The sequence below is a fragment of the Wyeomyia smithii genome, chromosome 1 (assembly GCF_029784165.1).
Source record: "Wyeomyia smithii strain HCP4-BCI-WySm-NY-G18 chromosome 1, ASM2978416v1, whole genome shotgun sequence".
Lineage (NCBI taxonomy): Eukaryota > Metazoa > Arthropoda > Insecta > Diptera > Culicidae > Wyeomyia > Wyeomyia smithii.
In genome coordinates, this window is record NC_073694.1 from 28,556,903 (window position 1) to 28,575,604 (window position 18,702).

At 41.3% G+C, this 18,702-nt stretch overlaps 1 protein-coding gene across 1 annotated transcript; it reads right to left on the reverse strand.

Moving 5' to 3' along the window:
- Positions 1–463: 463 nt before the first annotated feature.
- Positions 464–17,621, reverse strand: LOC129718354 (aminopeptidase N-like). The gene is made up of 3 exons (XM_055669059.1): positions 16,279–17,621; positions 1,086–2,416; positions 464–1,012 (listed from the first exon to the last, which is right to left on the reverse strand). Exons 1-3 carry the CDS (start codon positions 17,588–17,590, stop codon positions 779–781), a joined length of 2,877 nt encoding a protein of 958 aa, XP_055525034.1. The 5' UTR covers positions 17,591–17,621; the 3' UTR covers positions 464–778.
- Between the last annotated feature and the right edge of the window lie 1,081 nt (positions 17,622–18,702).

Here is an 18,702-nt window from a genome sequence, read left to right on the forward strand (position 1 = left end):
AAATCTTTATTTATTTTGTGACAACATACTGCTAGCGGTAGGGATTTGACGGTACGGCCGGGCAAGCAGGAGGGAATGTAAAATGTTGATAGCAGTTGTGTGTTGTAATCTTTTTGGTCTGAAACCGATCGAACGCGCGGAGATGTCGCGAAGCTGGCGGCGGGTAATGAAATTAAAGAATTTTAATTCGAACGTACCGGACCTAATTGGTGCACGTTCCGCACCGTAGTCCCGCGCCAGTGCCAGTGGTTCTAATGGCTCAATTTTTCAGCTGATGATGATAACCTGCTGAGCTGACTTTTGTCGTCTGCGTCTGAAGCGAGTGGCGGCGATGCTTTGTCAGCCGCCGCGAGCAAAAGTGCAAGTGCAAACAAATTAATTTACAATTAAGATTTTTCCGACCGTTCAAAGTGATCATTGGGTGGAATTCGAACCGTTTTTAGGCAGATGAGCAAGCTGCTGATTGATGGGCACCAATTACTTAGAAAGATTACCGTCGTTTATTGGCATTTAAAAGAAAAAGATTCTTTTCGTTATTTTTTTACTTTTAACACACGTTCACGCAAAATAAAAAAATGATGTGCTACAAAGGTTTCACCTCGTAAACTTCGAATGTGGTTGTGAATGTAATTTAAAATAAGAATAAAGTTTGAAAATCGAATGTAAAACTAAAACTTAGGCGCTCCTTATTTTTTTGTATTTTCTGTAACAATTTTGTAATGTAACAAGACTTCACGAGCAAATGCTCCAACCTATTTTCCAATTATTCTACATTTCATCATAATTTCAAATAGGAAACGACCGCAACAGCGGCACCCAGCACCGAGAACAGTCGATAATCTCCCCGTAGAACCATCGAACCGGAACCAACGTTGTCCTCCAGCCAGCGCTCAAGCCCCGCGAGGTATTTATTCGTCCACAGAAGATTTTCGCCGGATATCTCCTTAGCAGTGCTCTCTTCATCGTCGCTCAAATAATTACCAGCTCGCAACTTTCCGAGCAACGTTTCGAACTAAAAGCAAAAAAAAAAAAAAATAACAAAACTTAACTATAACATTTTTTGAGCTCCATAAAGCCACCCAAACCTTTTCATTCTGCTCCTGGCTGACAATCCGTCCCGCCATTCCGATAACGGCCGATCCAACTGCTCGACCACCGAACTGATTGTACAGTCGATCGATAGCGGCAACATTCGCCTCCAGGAACTCCATGGCGATTTCGAGTCCAACCTTACCCCCGTTCACGACGGAACTCAGCACACGGGTCCGCTCTTGGCCCCGATAGTTAGTGCCAACGGTTTCGTCCAGCGAGGTTTCCAAAAAGGTGCGCAACAGCACAGCGTCCTGCGGACAACCGAGCGAACCCAGCAGCTGCGAACGCTCTGCGGAGTCTTGGGAACGCTGCATGCGGTCCAGCACGAACAGGAAAGTGTCACGGTCCGCATCGCGCAATCCATGGCAGTAGACTAACGATTTGATGTTCGGATCAACGTCGGCAGTTTTGTTAGAAACCACATCCGCTAGCAGTGCGCTTGTCGCCGTCAGACATTCTTCCGAGTCCACTAAGCAGGCCCAGTTCACGAGGGTACTTCGAGTGAGTTTATCGAAGTGGGATTCCTCAGCTTTACCGGTCAATCCGTACGTTTTGAAGGCTGGTTCAATCAAACTCCAGACGTACTTTTTGAACTGGTCATACTTTGACGAGCTCGAAAGCATCAAGTTCAGATAGCTTAGGCCGTTGCTCGCCGAAGCCCACGGGATGAACTCGGTTTCGCTGATAAGGTATTGCGCCAGCTCCAGTGCGATATCGTACTTGATGTGACCCGAACGCGCCAGATTAAGCGAATCATCAATCAATTGCGCTCGGTTTAGATGATGAATGGTCTTGAAGTCGCCCTCACGCAGCTCATGACTAATTAGACTCCACAGATTGTCGTCATAATTGACACGATAATAGCCGGTTTGCTGTTTGTTGAAGATAACCCAGTCGTCGCTTGTCCAGTTAAGCTGCGTTGTCGGATGTACTTCATTGGTTTCTCCGGTAAGCCAGCCGGCGGGGAGCGTAGCCGAGAAGTCGGCCGCCTGTCTCGAGGCCAAATTGTACGGAATGTACCACGTGGCTTTGGCAGCCGTCTGTGATTCTTTCAGAAGATATCGCTCTTGGCGCAGCTGAAGGATGCCGGTTTCGTTGCGACTAACGTGCAGAACCGGGTAGCCTTCCTGGTTGGCCCATGAGTTTAGAATGTCTTCCACTTTGAGCGTCAGAGTACTGCCGTCCGTAACAGCCCGTTGCAGAGCCGCCGAAAGATCGCTTGGGGTAGCGGCCTGCATTTGTCGCGCTTCCAGATAGTATTTCAATCCGGTGCGGAAATTTAGATCTCCGAAGGCATGCTGCAGCTGGCGTAGAACCGATCCAGCTGGAAGTGGGATGAAAAGCATAAAATATTCGATTAGTAAATGATATGTAGTGAAAAAAAGTTATTCATAAGTCGCTAAGTTTTCAAACATTGCTCGAAATCATATCATATTCGGAATCTAAGTCCAGTCAGAATGCTAAGATCTCGATTATAGATTGATAGGGTATTTAGAGTTTCAGACTCCGGACTTAAGGATTTAGAAAGGCGGAGGTTGAAAGTCATGCTTAAGATTCTTAGATTTGAATTTAATTCTGGTATTCTATTTCGAATAGGTATTAGATTTGGGATTTATTCTTCATACTCTGGATTCTTGGTCTAAGCTGTTGAATTCTGGATCGTGGAATCAGATAACATTGGTTTAATATTAAAATTTTGAATCTTGATTGTAAATTATATTTATTTACCCTTCTTACCCCTTTTTACCCAATTTTACCCTTCGTCTTTGCTCTCCGAATAACTTCGCTTGCAGATTCATGGTGGAATCTGTAATTTGGATTCTTGGTTCCAAACCTCGTACTGGAATGTTAAACCTGCTGCATTTTTTCTTTTCAAAATTGTACTTTCAGTTGATCAATAGGCCTAATTCCAATATCTAAATTATTGACTACTTCCTGGATTTTCAGCTGAATTTTATAGGTTGTCTGGAATCTGGAATCTGATTTTTGGGCTTTAATTTTCAAATTTTGGCTCTTAAATTCAGGTCGAAGTTCCGCTGCATTTGGATGCTGGACCATAGATTTTCAAATGTGTGCTGTCTTTGTCCGTTGTTACTTGTTCGGATTTCGTTATGTTTTTAAAACTTTTGAAGGATTTTGGATTATAAATTGTTGACTTCTATTTTTTCCTAATTAACGTGACTGCGGGTAATTCCGCGCAGCACATTTTTCCGCGCACTCATCTTAAAATACTGTTTTTCAACAGTAAATTTTACTAAAACATACCTAATTTCTGTACTATCATGAATATGGTAAAGCACAAAAATTAGTTGTGTTTTAGTGAAAATTACTGTTGGAAAATAGTTTTTTAGGATAAATGCGCGGATAAATGTGCTGCGCGGAATTACCTGCAGTCACGGTATTGTGTGAAGCTTCTTTTGCTTATCTCTATGCTTATACGACCAGGGTCGGACGAAGACTGATTTAAGCTGCAGGCGAAAACTTTTTTTGGCGCCCCCCTTCATTTTTCGTTTATATTAATAGTTATGTTCGACATCGGACCTGGATTTCAGAGAATCCGGTCCGAAGTTTTTCCGGCTTCAATGTCCGATTTAATTTCGGACCGGACCAGAACGGAGCTTTTTGGACCGGGTAATGCTTTCGGAATCCGAAAAAGTCCGGTTAAAAATCAAACTCAATGTGATTTAAATCACGAGCAGCAGATTTACAGGTTTCTTTATTTGCATTTCTATGAATGTGCGTAATTTAATCCAAGTAACATATTTTAACTATCCGCCTGTTATGATTCTCCTTATTTCAGTGTAGCCCTTACGAATAGACTTGAATTATTGAGAACTGAAGCAAAGGAGGATGGTTGTAACAGCTCTCAACCATGGCTGTTACGTAAAATCCAATGGTTAATAAAAACCCCTAAGCTAAGGTGTTATGCGACCCGTGCAAATACCAAGCCACTAACGGAGCTTGTGGAGTACCAGGGCACCCCTCACTGTAATTAGCCCTTACTGCATCACGCGGGTCACTGATGCAGCGGACTCTTTCTTACCCAGCGGCTCGTGGGAATTTTATGGACAGTAAAACTTCCCAAAATTTGGCCACCGACAGCCTTTTTTTGCCGGTACCCATGGACCTATCAAAGCGCAGTCCCTTAAAAACCAACGCACCGGACGGAACGGAGGAGATGGAACATGTCAACCTCGACAGCGAATCGCTGAACCCTCTGCTTCATCCTTAATTCTATGTTCCCCACACGGGAATGACGAAAGTCAAACGGAATCACTTCCCGGTCCAGCGACAAGGCCCGAAGACGAAGGGAAATCTGAATCATCGGCACCCCTTGTCAAGCGACTTTCAAACGCGCAAAGGCGGCGACTGAGCAAAAACCTCCGCTCCGGTCTCTCGTACGAAGAAACCAGGAAGCTGGCCCTCCGTCCGACAGAGCAGCGGTCGGACGACTTGGTATCCCCAAACACCAGGCAAAAGTATCCACAGCCTAAAAACTGCGGAACGGTACTGGTTTGGGGTCATCGGGTTCGAAGCCGCTCCCGACGGCCACATATAGGGACATGGTGGGAGCTATAAGCCTCCCGGTTACTTCTTCTACCCACCCCAGTTCCCTACTCACAACGGACCAGCTTCAGACTGTCTGGACCTCCATTCTCGATCACATTGCTGGCCAGAAAAAATGCAACCACCAAGCCCAAGTTTAACGGTTTCCATCTAAAAAATGACTTCCTACAACTTGCCTGTGCCAACACCGACACAGTGCAGTGGTTGGAAAGGGAGGTACCTGCTCTCGTACCGTGGGAGGGAGCACAGCTTCGTGTTTACCACATGAAGGATCTGCCGAAGGCCAGACGATATGTCGGAACTCTCCGGACGAGAAGATCCTTCGTTCACTCCAGAATCAAAACGACCATCTCTCTACCAAAATGTGGCGAGTCTGTAACCGTAAATTGATAAAGACCTCGGTCGAACTGGTTCTGGATATTGACGAAGAATCGGCCAAACTCGTTGAGAGTGAAAACTATGAACTGCACTACGGTTTCGGCAAAGCACGCATCCGAAAAGTAAGCGGAAGGCCGAACCTCACAGGCAGGGAAGACTCCGTCGCAATGTCAGGGAAGGTACGTGCGGGTAAATACTCCGGGAGTACCCTGCCACCATCCAGGCAAAGCGATCCTGCGAATGAGCTTAAGGTACGTGTGGGAAATCTTCTCCGGGAGTGCCCCATAACCATCCAAACGCAACCCTGCGGCTGGGAAGGTACGCGCAACCCCGCGGCTGCTCGGACGGTTCCGCTGAAGACTCGCAAGAGTGTGAAGCATCAACCACCGAACAGTCACACCCCCCGGAGTCAAGAACCGCCACAGAGTGCGGGACGACCTTCTGTTGCCAATCGACTGCTGCAACCGAAGCCAAACAGTGAGGAAGAACAACTTCCATCAACCAGCCAAACCGCTGTTGGCAGCCGTCAGCCAATACCCGGATCATCTTCCGATCCGGACAAAGACGGCAACTTCACTGTAAAGTGAGCAGCCTTCGGTGCGTGCGAGCGAATATCCATCACCCAAAAGGCGCCTCGGGTGTTCCTTGCAGGAGATTCGCTAAAGGGCAGCTAGCGGCTGCATTCATCCAGGAGCCGTGGATCAACGAATCCAAAGTTCTCGGACTTAACGCTCCTAACGGTAGGCTAATCTACTGTGACACGCAGTCCAAATCAAGGACTGCAATTCTGCTAAATAGAGAACTAACATTTTTACCTATTACAGAATTTATTCAACGTGATGTCGTTGCCTTCACGGTTGAAGTACCGATAACCAGAGGAAAGCAGAAGATGTTTGTCGCGTCGGCCTACTTCCCGGGCGACCAAGGTCGGATCAAGGGACCAAGCGCTCGTGCGGTACTGCAAGGCCATCAACAAGTCGTTTCTGATCGGCTGCGATGCCAACGCCCACCACTCGTTCTGGGGCAGCTCGGATATCAACACTAGGGGTGAGTATCTACTTGAATAGCTTACTTCTAACGATGTCTATGTATGTAATGTAGGAAATAACCCCACCTTTATCAACGCTATCAGACAGGAGGTCCTTGATCTTACTCTGTGTAGCGCCTCTATTTCTGAAAGGATTAAAAATTGGCATGTCTCCGATGAACCTAGTTTATCGGATCACAGACACATTGCTTTTAATACGGAGGCTAATGGAAATCCAGAGTTAGTTTCTGTAAAAGAATCCAAGCTCTGCCGGAAGCTACGCGGCTCCAAAAGGCGATGTTCAAAGACCATACTAACGGTTTAGGACAAGTGAGGAAAAAGGATGGATGCCTCACTGTCACTACCAAGAAAACGTTGGAGGTTCTTACTCCCACTTTTCCTGGATCGACAGAGACCGAAGAACTGAATAGTGATGGGTCGCGGCGGGACATGTTCGAGACGTGTGGCGTCTCGGTAGTCCATTCTGCTGGCCCGTCAACTGTTCAATAGGTTGGGGTCTAAGCTCATTCGACCCTATGAAGTCTCCAGGTCCAGACGGCACACGCCGCGTCAGAAACGAGATATTATGCAACTTTAATGCATCTCGGGTTTTTCTTCACCAAAAGTTAGTTTCGGGTTTAAGCTCTCAAATGAAAGTGGTTTTAAAATATTCTATCGGGGAAAACTTGAATAAAATGAGTTTAAGTTTTTATTCAATGTTTTGACCATTTTTGCCCATATTTGAAGACGCTAGGAACATTGAAATATATGGCATGGTAACGATATAAACAAAGTTTGTGTGTATGTAAGTGTGTGTATGTGTGTGTATGAGAGAGAGAGAGAGGAAAGGGAGACCTGTACAGTGTAGTAGTATGTATAATACGGCATTTATCGATAGAAAAAAAAAACAGACAAAATGTTTATGATGTTTTTTTTATTGTGTTTCATATGAAGCTGCTGTTATAAGCGTCGACTGCCTTGGGAATATTTTGCTGATATCTTTCATGAGTTTCAAAAACGTAATGATTCATCCATTTTTAACAAAGGCGTGGTGAATAGTTTCAATAGTCTGTTCCGAACACCGCACGCCGTGTCAGAATCGGCTTATTATGCAACTTCAATGCACCTCGGATTTTTCTTCACCAAAAGTTAGTTTAGGATTCAAGCTTTCAAATGAAAGTGGGGAAAACTAAAATGAAATGAGTTTGAATTTTTTCTTTTTTTCCATCATTTTTGCCCGTGTACGGGGACGCTGAATACATTGCAACATATGGTATTGTAACGATATAAACAGTGTCTGTATGTGTGTCTCTGTGTGAGTGTGAGTGTGTGTGTGTGTGTGTGTGTGTGTGTGTGTAGATGAAAGAGAGTGAGAAGGGGGGGGGGGATGAATAAGGAGAAAACTGTGTGGTGTAGTAGTGTGTACAATATGATTTTTATCGATAGGTAAAGAATAATACAAAATGTTCATGATAATGAAATAATGTGAATGCTATCGACTGTGACGTGTATCTATTATTGCTTGGATTTTCGGCTCATCAGTCTTTACTGATGAGCCGAAAATCCAAGCAATAATAGTTCATGATAATGTATTTTTTTACTGTGGTTCCATAAAAGGTGATGGCGAAAATAAATACACTTGTAGTGTTGGGTATTTTTCATATTTGCACACTGATTTTAGTTGTTGTATGATGTTCTGCTGATATCTTTCATGCGTTTTAGGAACTTAATGACTCATCCATGTTTTAGCAGAATCATGGTGAATAATTTCAATAGTGTGTTCCGAACACCGTCCAAGTCCTTTAATTTGCTCCAAAGCAAAACTCGGTTACAATAAATTTGGTAAAACCATGAAGCGGCTCACGAAAATAAACCACGGTCTTTTGAGTGTCCCTAAACTGATCGTTTGCTTGAAACCAATTTTACCAAAACATCACGATTTTTTCGGATATGATATAAATTCCTTTTTCGATCTATGTCAATGTAATCTTGCACTACGCAATTCACACATTTGTTGTGCAGAAACCGAACAAGAGTTGTGAAGGATTTCGTGCCAGCTCGATCAGACGTTGGCAGCACCCTATCAAAATTCAATAAACCTTTATGAGTGTGTAGGCCTTACTACCCAAAGCAACTTTGCATATTTTTAGAAATAAAGAAGTGACTGTGAGATAAATAAAACATGAGTTTTAGTCTGAACTTTTATCAAAAAGTATTGGCGGAATAGAATTCGAGATTCTAAAAAAATAATAGAAACCAAAAATTTAAATAAAATTTGGTAAAAGGTCATCTCAGTTTTCTTTTATTTTTTCAAATATGTTTTTCAAATACACAATTAAGTTGCTTTAAACTCTCCTGAACAAATCAAGTGTCTCTAAAATTTCCCCTCAAATTAATGAAACTTACCATAGATTGATCATTTGTTCCCAGCCAGCATCTAGAGGTTTTGTAACAGCGTTCTTTCGTTGCATTTGTGCACTTTTTCCTATTGGAACTAAACAATCATTGCAAGTTTTAGCGAACGAATGCTCTTTCTATATCTTTCTTTCTTTCTTTCTCTCTCTCTCTCTCACACCCAAACACATACAAACATTACTTATAACGTTACTATACCATGAATTTCAATAAACCTAATGTCTCTATAAATGGGCAAAAAATGTTGAAACATTAGGAAAAAATTCAAACTCGTTTTATTTCAGTTTTCCCCGATAAAATATTTTAAAACCACTTTCATTCGAAAGCTTGGACCCTAAACTAAGTTTTGGTGAAGAAAAATCCGAGGTGCATTGAAGTTGCATAATAAGCCGATTCCGACACGGCGTGCACCGTCCAAGACCTTTCATTGCTGCAAAGCACATTAAATTTTATTGGATTACTAGCTGACCCGGCAAACTTCGTCGCACCTATTTTAGTGTTTAATCGATTAATTTCAAACATTTCAAATTCATTGATTCTTTGCGATTTGTTTATATCGTTTGAAATGATTGATTCTATCGGAATGACAACATCCTCGAATTTTGGCTTTTGTACATCACCTCTATTCCGGAAATATATTGGGAGCATTTCAGTTGTTTTCGTTGTTTTCCAGAAACTGAAAGTGGTCATCTTCGAATTCAAAATGGTGTCCAGAGTCAATGCTTGGCTTCCTTACATCATTTCGATTACGGACATATTCATGTGTAGTTGCATTCGGTTATTTTCGGCTATTTCCCAGACGTCATTTTACAATTCAAAATGATATCTGAGCTCAATTTTTAACTCCTTGCATCATTCTGGATCCGGTGATACTCATATTGGGTGGTAATTGGTCACATTTTTCAGAAACCGTAAGTCACCATCTTGGATTTTAAAACGGCATTTGGAGACAATTTCTGGCCCCTGAGCGTTATACTGGTTTAAATTTGGTCATTTTCGGATGTTTTTCAGAAACCGGATGTCACCATCTTCGAATTCAAAATGGTGTCTGTGGTCCATTCTAGCTCCTGTGTATCATTCTGGTTCCGAAGATACTCATATTGTATGGAAATCGGCCATTTTTGGCCGTTTTTATAGAAACCGGAAGTTACCATCTTACAATTCATAATGGTGTCTGAGGTCATTTTTTGGCTCCTTGCATCATTCTGGTTCTAGAGATACTCATATTGGGTGGTATTTGGTCACTTTAGGCTGTTTTCCGGACACCGGAAGTCGCCATCTTACAATTCAAAATGTTGTCTGAGGTCGATTTGTGGCTTCAGTGCATCATAACAATCCCGGAAATACCCATATTGGGTGATATTTGGGTATTTGCCGCTGTTTTTCAGAAGCCGGAAGTCGCCATCTTGGATTTCTAAATGGCATTAGGAGACAGTTTTTAGCGTCAATCTGGTTGAAGAAACACTCATATTGGGTGGTATTCGGACATTTTCGGCTGTTTTTCAGAAACCGGAAGTCGCCATCTTAATATTCAAAATGTTATCTGAGGTCGATTTGTGGCTTCAGTGCATCATAAAAATCCCGTAAATACCCATATTGGGTGGTGTTGAGTCATTTACCGCTGTTTTTCAGAAACCGGAAGTTGCCATCTTGGATTTCAAAATGGCTTTAGAAGACAATTTCTGGCCTCTGAGCATCATTCTGGTTGAAGAAACACTTATATTGGGTGGTATTTGGTCATTTTCGGCTGTTTTCCAGACACCGGAAGTCGCCATCTTAATATTCAAAATGTTGTCTGAGGTCGATTCGGGTTTAGTGCATCAGAAAATTCCGGAAATACCCATGTTGGGTGATATTTGGGTATTTGCCGCTGTTTTTCAGAAGCCGGAAGTCACCATTTGGCTTTCAAAATGGTATTTGGAGACATGCCAGAAGAAGGAAGGGTGTCGAAACTTTATGGACATGTTTGTTACACCTAAAAACATTCATCTGCCAAATTTGGTTGCATTTACTTATTGGTTCTCGAGTTGTGCGAAATTTGTGTTTCATTTGTATGGGACCCCTCCCTTATAGAACAGAGAGGGGTGTCGAACCATTATGGATATACTTGTTACCCCTAAAAACATTCACCTACCAAATTCGGTTCCAGTTAGTTGGTTAGTTCTCGGGATGTGCAGAAATTAGTGTTTCATTTGTATGGAACCCCTATCTTCCAGAAAAAGGAAGGGTGTCAAAGCAATATAAAGGTATTTGATACTCATTAAAACATCCACATGCCAATTTTGGTTCCATTTGCTTGGTTAGTTTTCGAGATGTGCATAAATTTGTGTTTCATTTGTATGGGACCCCTCACTTTCAGAGGAGAAAGGGGTTTCGGAATCTTAGTCACTTTTCTCGGCCCCTAAGTAGTTCCAAGCCTATATGGATCATATCGATGATAACTCAAAATAATTTTTTTTCGAGATATCTTGGACTTGGGACTGGGAGACTTTCACAGTTCTGATTTATTTTTGGTTTTAGAAAGTCGATCTAAAAATTTTTTTTTTCGAAATAATACCAGATCCCAACGTTTTATGTATTTTTAGGACATTTGGCTTCGAAAATCAAGGTTTCGATTTCGACAATGCCATTAACTACTTCTTGTGCATTATATCATGAGCATGAGCATGAGCATGATTGACCGCCCGCGGTTGCTACTCCGTTATTGCCAGATCAGCTGTAATTACACAAAGAACCAACAGATGATGTTTGGGACCAACGTGCATCCTCAATGTGTAAAAACAGGTGACCTAAATCTTTATATTAGGCAATACCAGCGCCGGCCGCATCCGAATGCAGGTCAAAGAAGGAGTTTGTATAGGAATATGTTGACGTGATACTCGCTTTATTGGAAGCCGAGAACACCTCTGCACTTCCACGAGAAATCACTGGGATGTTGGATAAAGGGGAAGGTATACAGCAGGGTTCGTTTTGGTAAACGATGCGCTAATGTCGGGTTCTTCAGAACAAGTGCCGCGTCTAAAAGTTTATTACATCCGCCACGATATTCACAATGTGATTCGAACTTATTTAGTTTGACACTGTAAGACCGCAACAATAAAACGTACGCGAGGATACAGGATTTTTGACTAAACCGAGACAACTTAAAATTACCGTATATCTCCTCGTAAGGTGATGCTCTTTATACCTAAAACAATTGCGCGTTGTTGATCCATCTGAAGATAATACGACCTCATGGAAGGTACCGACGCGGGGGTTGAAATGATATTTATCGACTCAACGAAATCTACTTCGATTTCCGATGTAATAATTTAGATGCAACGCGCGAGCAGTCTCCGACTTAACGTTGATGAAGATAAGAAAGATATGATGAAATATCTGGGTTCACTTCGCGAAATCACCACACGCCGGAAGTCCATATATCAGCAAAACTCGCCCGGGCTGAATACGCGTTTACACCGAAGCGTTACGAACAACCGCTTAAATCCCCCCGGCCGACACATACGCGCAGGAACTCGGCGTTTACATCGATTATCTCTTAACAATGTACGCCTAATACGCCTAATGAATATGAAAATTGGCAATGTTCCATGCATCCAAAGCCTCAACAATTTAATAAAAGCAAATATACATATAAGCCTGAATATATTTTTAAATTTATTGACAAGGTGCCGAACTAGTCATAAATATAACAAATTATGTAAAACAACTGGTCAAAAGCTAAAACAATCAAAAAATCAAAGCATATGATTCCTGAGAAACACATACTCCAAACTCCACAAACCACACTAACACTTTGTGGACAAAAATAAAACTTGTTACTGAAACCCTGCGGAAAAAAAAATACCGCGCACACAATTTCAACGATGAAATCAAAATCTCTCTGTATCTGTTTTCTCACATAAAGTAAAACTAGAAACAAGCATCAAAATATCACTTTACAATACAGACAAGACAAAACGTATACTTAGCTTTCAGTTGCCAGAGAAAGTTTCTGAAGCCAAAAAAAAAAACTGATTCCAAATTGGGCTCAGGATCGCCGGACACCGTTTCTGAAGTCCAGAATTGTCTTAAATTTAGTTCAGAATAGCTGCAAAACATTTCTGAAGCCCAAAACGTTACCGAAGGCCAAAAATGCCAAACAATAGCGATCTCAAGCCAAGCTCAGAACCGCCGAATAATGTTTCTGAAGGCCAGGAAGGAAAATGATCCCTAATTCGAAGTCCAGAAACGCCGAAAATTGTTTCAGAAGGCCAAAAAGGCCAGAACAAAAAGCGATCTCAAATTGAATACAGAAAATTAGAAGAGGCCAATAAAGAAAATGATCCCAAAATAAGCTTAAAATCGCCGGAAACGTTTTTAAATACCAGAAAATGCTAATTTCAAATCTAGTCTAGTCTACACTAACACAGCCAGTACTTGAAAGGATCCTGTAAAATGATATCCATCATTTAAAAAAATGATTTCCATACATTTTTCTTGTCAACGGCCAGGCCTACTGTGTAGCGCAATATAATACAATATAATCTAAGATCGGGGACAATCCGTACCAACCGATCCGTATGTAAGAAGTAATATACCTAATTCGTTGGGAGTGATAAAGCTAAGAAAGTACACTCCTTTGTTGACCAATCTCCTGGGATGGAACATAGGTATTTCCTCCTTATGTTCGGGTTTCAAAACCAAGGATATAGCGCCTTTACTCGCTTCAACTGTTACGGTTGGAACTTGAGTACTAACTCTAGTCCTAGCATTTTTACTTATGGTTAAAGCGCCATTACTCGCTCTCTGAAAGGAATATGAATTAATTAAAATCTCTGAAAGGAATATGAAACAAATTTGAGTTCCATTTATACTGAGAAACGGTTTATATCTCCTGTTTCTTTAACAAAATATCAAAAACATGGTAACATTCATGCATCCAAAGCCCAAATATTAGACAAAAGTGCATTAACACTATTTACAACATAAAATTCTTAATTTATCCTCGAAACGCCAAAGTAATCATGATTCGTATTATATTTTTGAACTTTAACATATAACATATTTGTCAAAAACTCTGTCTGGGAGCAGAGTAATTATTCAAAAGCTAGAAAAGTCATAAAAAGGTATGGAGTTCAACATCAAGTTCGGCATTATATTGCACACAGATTCATCAACGCGAATGCACACAATTTCATACGATAAATATAATGTACAGCTGTTTATTCTTCATTCTCTAATGCAAGAAAGCAAGTAAAAAAACAGCAACTATGTGACCAAAAATAAAACGAAATTCGCCCGAACTTTCCATAACATCATACCAACTGACTCTCATCAATGACTCACCCAGGTACCGAAAATAAATTACTGCGCTTTTCAAGATGAACTCGCGAAGATATCGTTAATCTAGGAAGGAACCCCAAGGAGTTATTTATTTGACCCTGCTTTCAGTCCTTTCCGAACACTGTGCTACGTCCACCTCCATCGCGTGGATCGTCCACCGAAGTTAGAAACAACTCACACCAGAATAGAAGAATAAAAAAAAAAAAACTTAGCTGTTCCAAGCACCGAGGCAGACCGATGTTTCTCCTTTACTTTCGGCCTCCCTAATCTCGTTGCAGCGAGTATCCACCGGAGCTGGTCTTCTGTAATGCACAGCACTCCAATATCAAAACGATGCGTCAACTGCCAGCGATGAACAGCAACAAAAGATCTTGAGCACAGGTTGTTCGACTCCAGGGCAGCAACAACGGAATCAGTTAACCAATTCCTATGCGTGACTCCAGTTCGTATTCGTATGAGTAATTCCAGTTGTATAAATATTTGTTTTTTTTCACAAAACACAATTGAAACTCTGTAAATTGTGACACGAAAACTTTTCCTAACTACTTCTTGTGCATTATATCAGTCAAAAAAGTGAAATCCTGACCGCTTAGAGGCTCCACTTCCTGATATTCGATAGATTCGATAAGAAGCATATTCATCCATAATGTGTTTAAAATTTGACCTCGACTCACCAATAATTTTTATTGCAGAAAATATTTTCCGGGACCCCGGGATTTGAATAAAAAAACTCCTGGGAATCAAGAATCTTGTGGAATTGAAATTGGACGTCCCAGGAAGGACGCTCTAATTTCGAATTGGTAAACTACGATCTTTTGTGTAAAAAAAAAAAAAATATCACTCAACTTTGAAGGGTAGCATCGTTAAAACAAACGTAGAACTATCTTAAACAATTAACCCTCAAGTGCCCAAATTAATTTTCAGACGAACTTTGAAAAAATCACTATGACTCTTTATAAACATTTTTTAGAGCTTCAATTGAAGATCTTTTTAGAGCTTTTTAGAGCTTCAATTGAAGATCGTCTAGAGGCGGCACTGGGCACTAGAGGGTTAATCATGTTTTACAGAACACTGAATACAATAAAAATTCTAATGTCAAAAGACATTTATGACTAGCATTTATGTACTCTGATTATAAAACCTCTGTTTAGTTATAGGATTGACAAGTCTTCTTCTAGTAATTGATTAAGTTTCTTATATAGCGATATAGCATTAGTGAACTTTCTGGTAACTAAGCAAAGTTGCTATAAGCGCTTAATCAGCGTTTGTTGGTTAGGGCTAAAATAAAAAAATAGAGAGAAGAGCGAGTCACAGGGATCAATATTTTGTAGTGAATTATGACAGCATTTCTGGAGGCCTCTAATAGATTTGTTTTCGGCGTTATCAGAAGTCTATTGCGCACCTGAAATTGCAGTTTTTTGGGTTTTCTACCGGAAGAAAACCTGATTAAAATTGGTTAAAGCTTCAAAACCGAGAATAAAATTACTTTTTCAATTCCGTTTATGGCAATCCTTATACTTTTGAATCATTGAATTAACCTTCAAAAACACACATAAAGTGCTACCTTAGCGTTTAACGCTTATGGTCATATTTTAATTCAGACTCTCTTCCTTTTCTTTATGCCAGTATTTTTTGTTTCGTTTATACATGCTTAGTTTTGTTCAAAAAGGCTTTGCACACCTAAGCAACCACTTGACCCCATTCGTACTCAAGACAACGACTCTGTCTTCGACAATCGAAGATTTTTTTGAGATTGTGTGTTCAATAGCAGGGAAGCGGTAGGAAAAATTCAAATTTTAAGCTGTCACCCGTTGAAGTACCGTTGTATAACTGTGATAGAATTTTGTCGTTCAGCGTTGAACTATATTCCTGAATGATTAAATATCATAGTGATGATTTGACAAATCTAATAGTTCGATAAATCACTTGAGGCTGGTTAGTAATAGTTAAAACACCTGGTGCCATTCCATTAATTAGGGCTAAGCATTTGAACCATGCGGCTCAAGCCAAAACTGTAAAAATCAATCCTACCAGCATTATTTATATAAGTTTTCATTTCTTTCACTCAGGGAAATGAAATAGTTCATGCGAAACGCTCCAATTATCGCTGTGATAGTGTTATCATATTGTAAAAACCTCTATCAACAAGTGAATTTATAATTCATTGACATTACCAGTAGACTGCCGACGCAAAGATAACAAAGGAACGTGGAATCGACGTTGACCTAATGTCGACTTACAAAATGCAATTGCCAGTGCTAAAAACATTGTTATCATTCCGTCCGATGGCCAATCGCTATCCACAGTTCGCGATATGACTTGTAATGCTTTCAAATGGATTACGCTAGATGTTATCAAATATTAATATATCATTTATACTATATTGATAATAGCAAATCGCCGTCAAACGAGCATTGGGGACATGTTTTACGTCAAACCTTACGTGAAATATTTCCATGTTTGGAATTACTAACCTTTCTGATAGGCAATATCATCGAACAGCTCGGCGATAGCCGCCGGGGACTCCACGTACCAGTTCATCGCACGGGTGGACTCCAGGGCATCGGACTGGAAAGCTGTCTGTACGGCTTCAATAACGAACAGTTCATCAATACGCAGTTTCGGATAGGCTTGATGCGCGGCTGCGTACTGGAAAAAGGTGGCAAATCCTTCGTTCAACCACAGATAACTCCACCACGCAGGTGACACCAGATTCCCGAAAAACTGGTGAGCGTACTCGTGACCGATTATCGATGCCGAACGTTTCATCTGGCTCATCGGTGATTTGGTTTCGTTGTACATCAGAACCTCCTCCCGGTAGGTCACCAGGCCCCAGTTTTCCATGGCACCGGCGGCGAAGTCCGGAATTGCGATTTGATCGAGCTTCGGGAGGCTGTAGTTCACGCCCACCAAATTCTCCAAGCTTTGAATCACTCTAACTCCGGCCTCGAGAGCGAAGTTCAAATCTCCATTCGCAATGGCAGTTGGAATCGCGTACACGGACTGGTTGTTGGCGGGGTCACTGACCTTAGCGAAATCGGAAACCACAAACGCTAGCAGGTAGGTTTGCATGGGAGGTGTGTCTTCGAACTCCGTAGTGGTGTAATTGTTATTTCCGGTGGAGGACTTGATGGGCATGTTAGAGACCGCATGATAAGCACTTCCATGAGTCAATTTCAATCCGATAGGTGCCCGAATTCCAGGTTCATCATAGCACGGAAAAGCGTGCCGGGCGTCCGTGGATTCGAACTGCGTGGTGGCAATCCACTTCGTATCACCGTTCTCATCCGTGTAAGAAGACCTATAAAATCCCCCATTATCGGTTCGTAGATTCCCACTGTACTGAATCTCCAATAAATAAGTTCCCAAAGGCTTAAGTACACTTGGTGCTTGGATGGTTAGGAACTCGAACGTTGTATCGGTCGTGAAGCTGCTGTCGTCGTTGATGATGGGTTCACTCGCTGGATTAGTTATTTCGGTGAGCGTTACGTGCGAGATCGTTATTTGTCGGTAGTGCAATGTGATGTTCTGCACATTTTCCTCCAGCACTTGAAGTTCGATCGTGACTTTTCCCTGGAAATCGAACTGTGTCACTATCAGACTATTATGCACGTGGGTTGTCAACTCGACATTATATTTCAGTGGCAGCGTTGTGTTTGGTAGGCGATATCCTGTTGCTGCCGTGGCTTGTCGGACGCTCGCCAGTCGGTGCCTTGCTGGTAAGGGAACACCACCGTAAGCGCTTACCGCTAGAAGCAACGCCAGGAGGACCGATAATGACCACATCTTAATTTACAAACGACTCCGGTGCAACTGATTGAGTTTGCTACTGCTAGGTCGGACGAAATGTTTGTCGATCAGAACAATCTCGACACATCTTGAATTATCTTATCTCGAGCTAACCGTTATCAAACCTTGGCAGTTGTGATGCGTTCTCGATTGTGATTCAGCGACGGTGTGGCTTGGAAATGTACACGTTTCAAGAGTGGCACATATTACTCTACTGCTTGAGTTGAACAGCGAAGGGGGTAATTCGCAAATATTCGGGTTTATTCTGGAAAAAAAAAACCATGTGCTACAGATGCTTTTGCATGTTGATAAAAGGCTGGTACTACAAGTTGGCATAAAAGCCTATTTTGATCAGCCCACTTGAATGTAAAGCTCAAGGTGTTATCTTTGAAGTGAATCAAAAGAAGTTCCCACCGTCAGGGTTGAGAAAAAATCATTTGAAAGTAACATTCCTATTCTGGGGAATAGAGTGTCGCTTAGTTTCAAAATTTTATTCTAATTGTCGCTTAATAAACCATAATGTCTTTAATGCAAGCATAGTACAGTATGGTCTTTTTTACACGACGGTTTTGCAAATAACGCGGTTTTTAACCTTTTTTTTGCACGGTACGTATCCATCGTGTAAAAAAAAACTAATACTGCACTTAAAATCTCTTGATCAAAACAACTAAGATTGTTGAGGTACATTTATTTGTTTTTCCTAGATAATTTAAACCTTGAATATATTAATGAGGTCATTTTCTAGGAAATGTGTACAGATTCATCAACGAGAGAGGGTTATGTCATGCAATATTTTCCAGTCCAGTTTCTACAACTTCCGAAAGGGTTGAACACCTAACCTTACCTAACTTGATCCAAATCAGATCCGAATCTGATCCAAATGTGATCTAAATATGATCCAAATGTCAAGCAATTACGATATAAACATGGCCCAAGCGCCCAAATTTGGCTCAAATATGACTTAAATCTGACTTAAAGATAAACCAAATTTGTCCTAAATTTGGTCCAAATCTGACTTCAAATATGATTTCAAATATGACCCTAAATCTGATCACAAATTTGAGCCAAACCTCCAAAATCTGTCCCAAATTTGACCCAACTCTGACCTC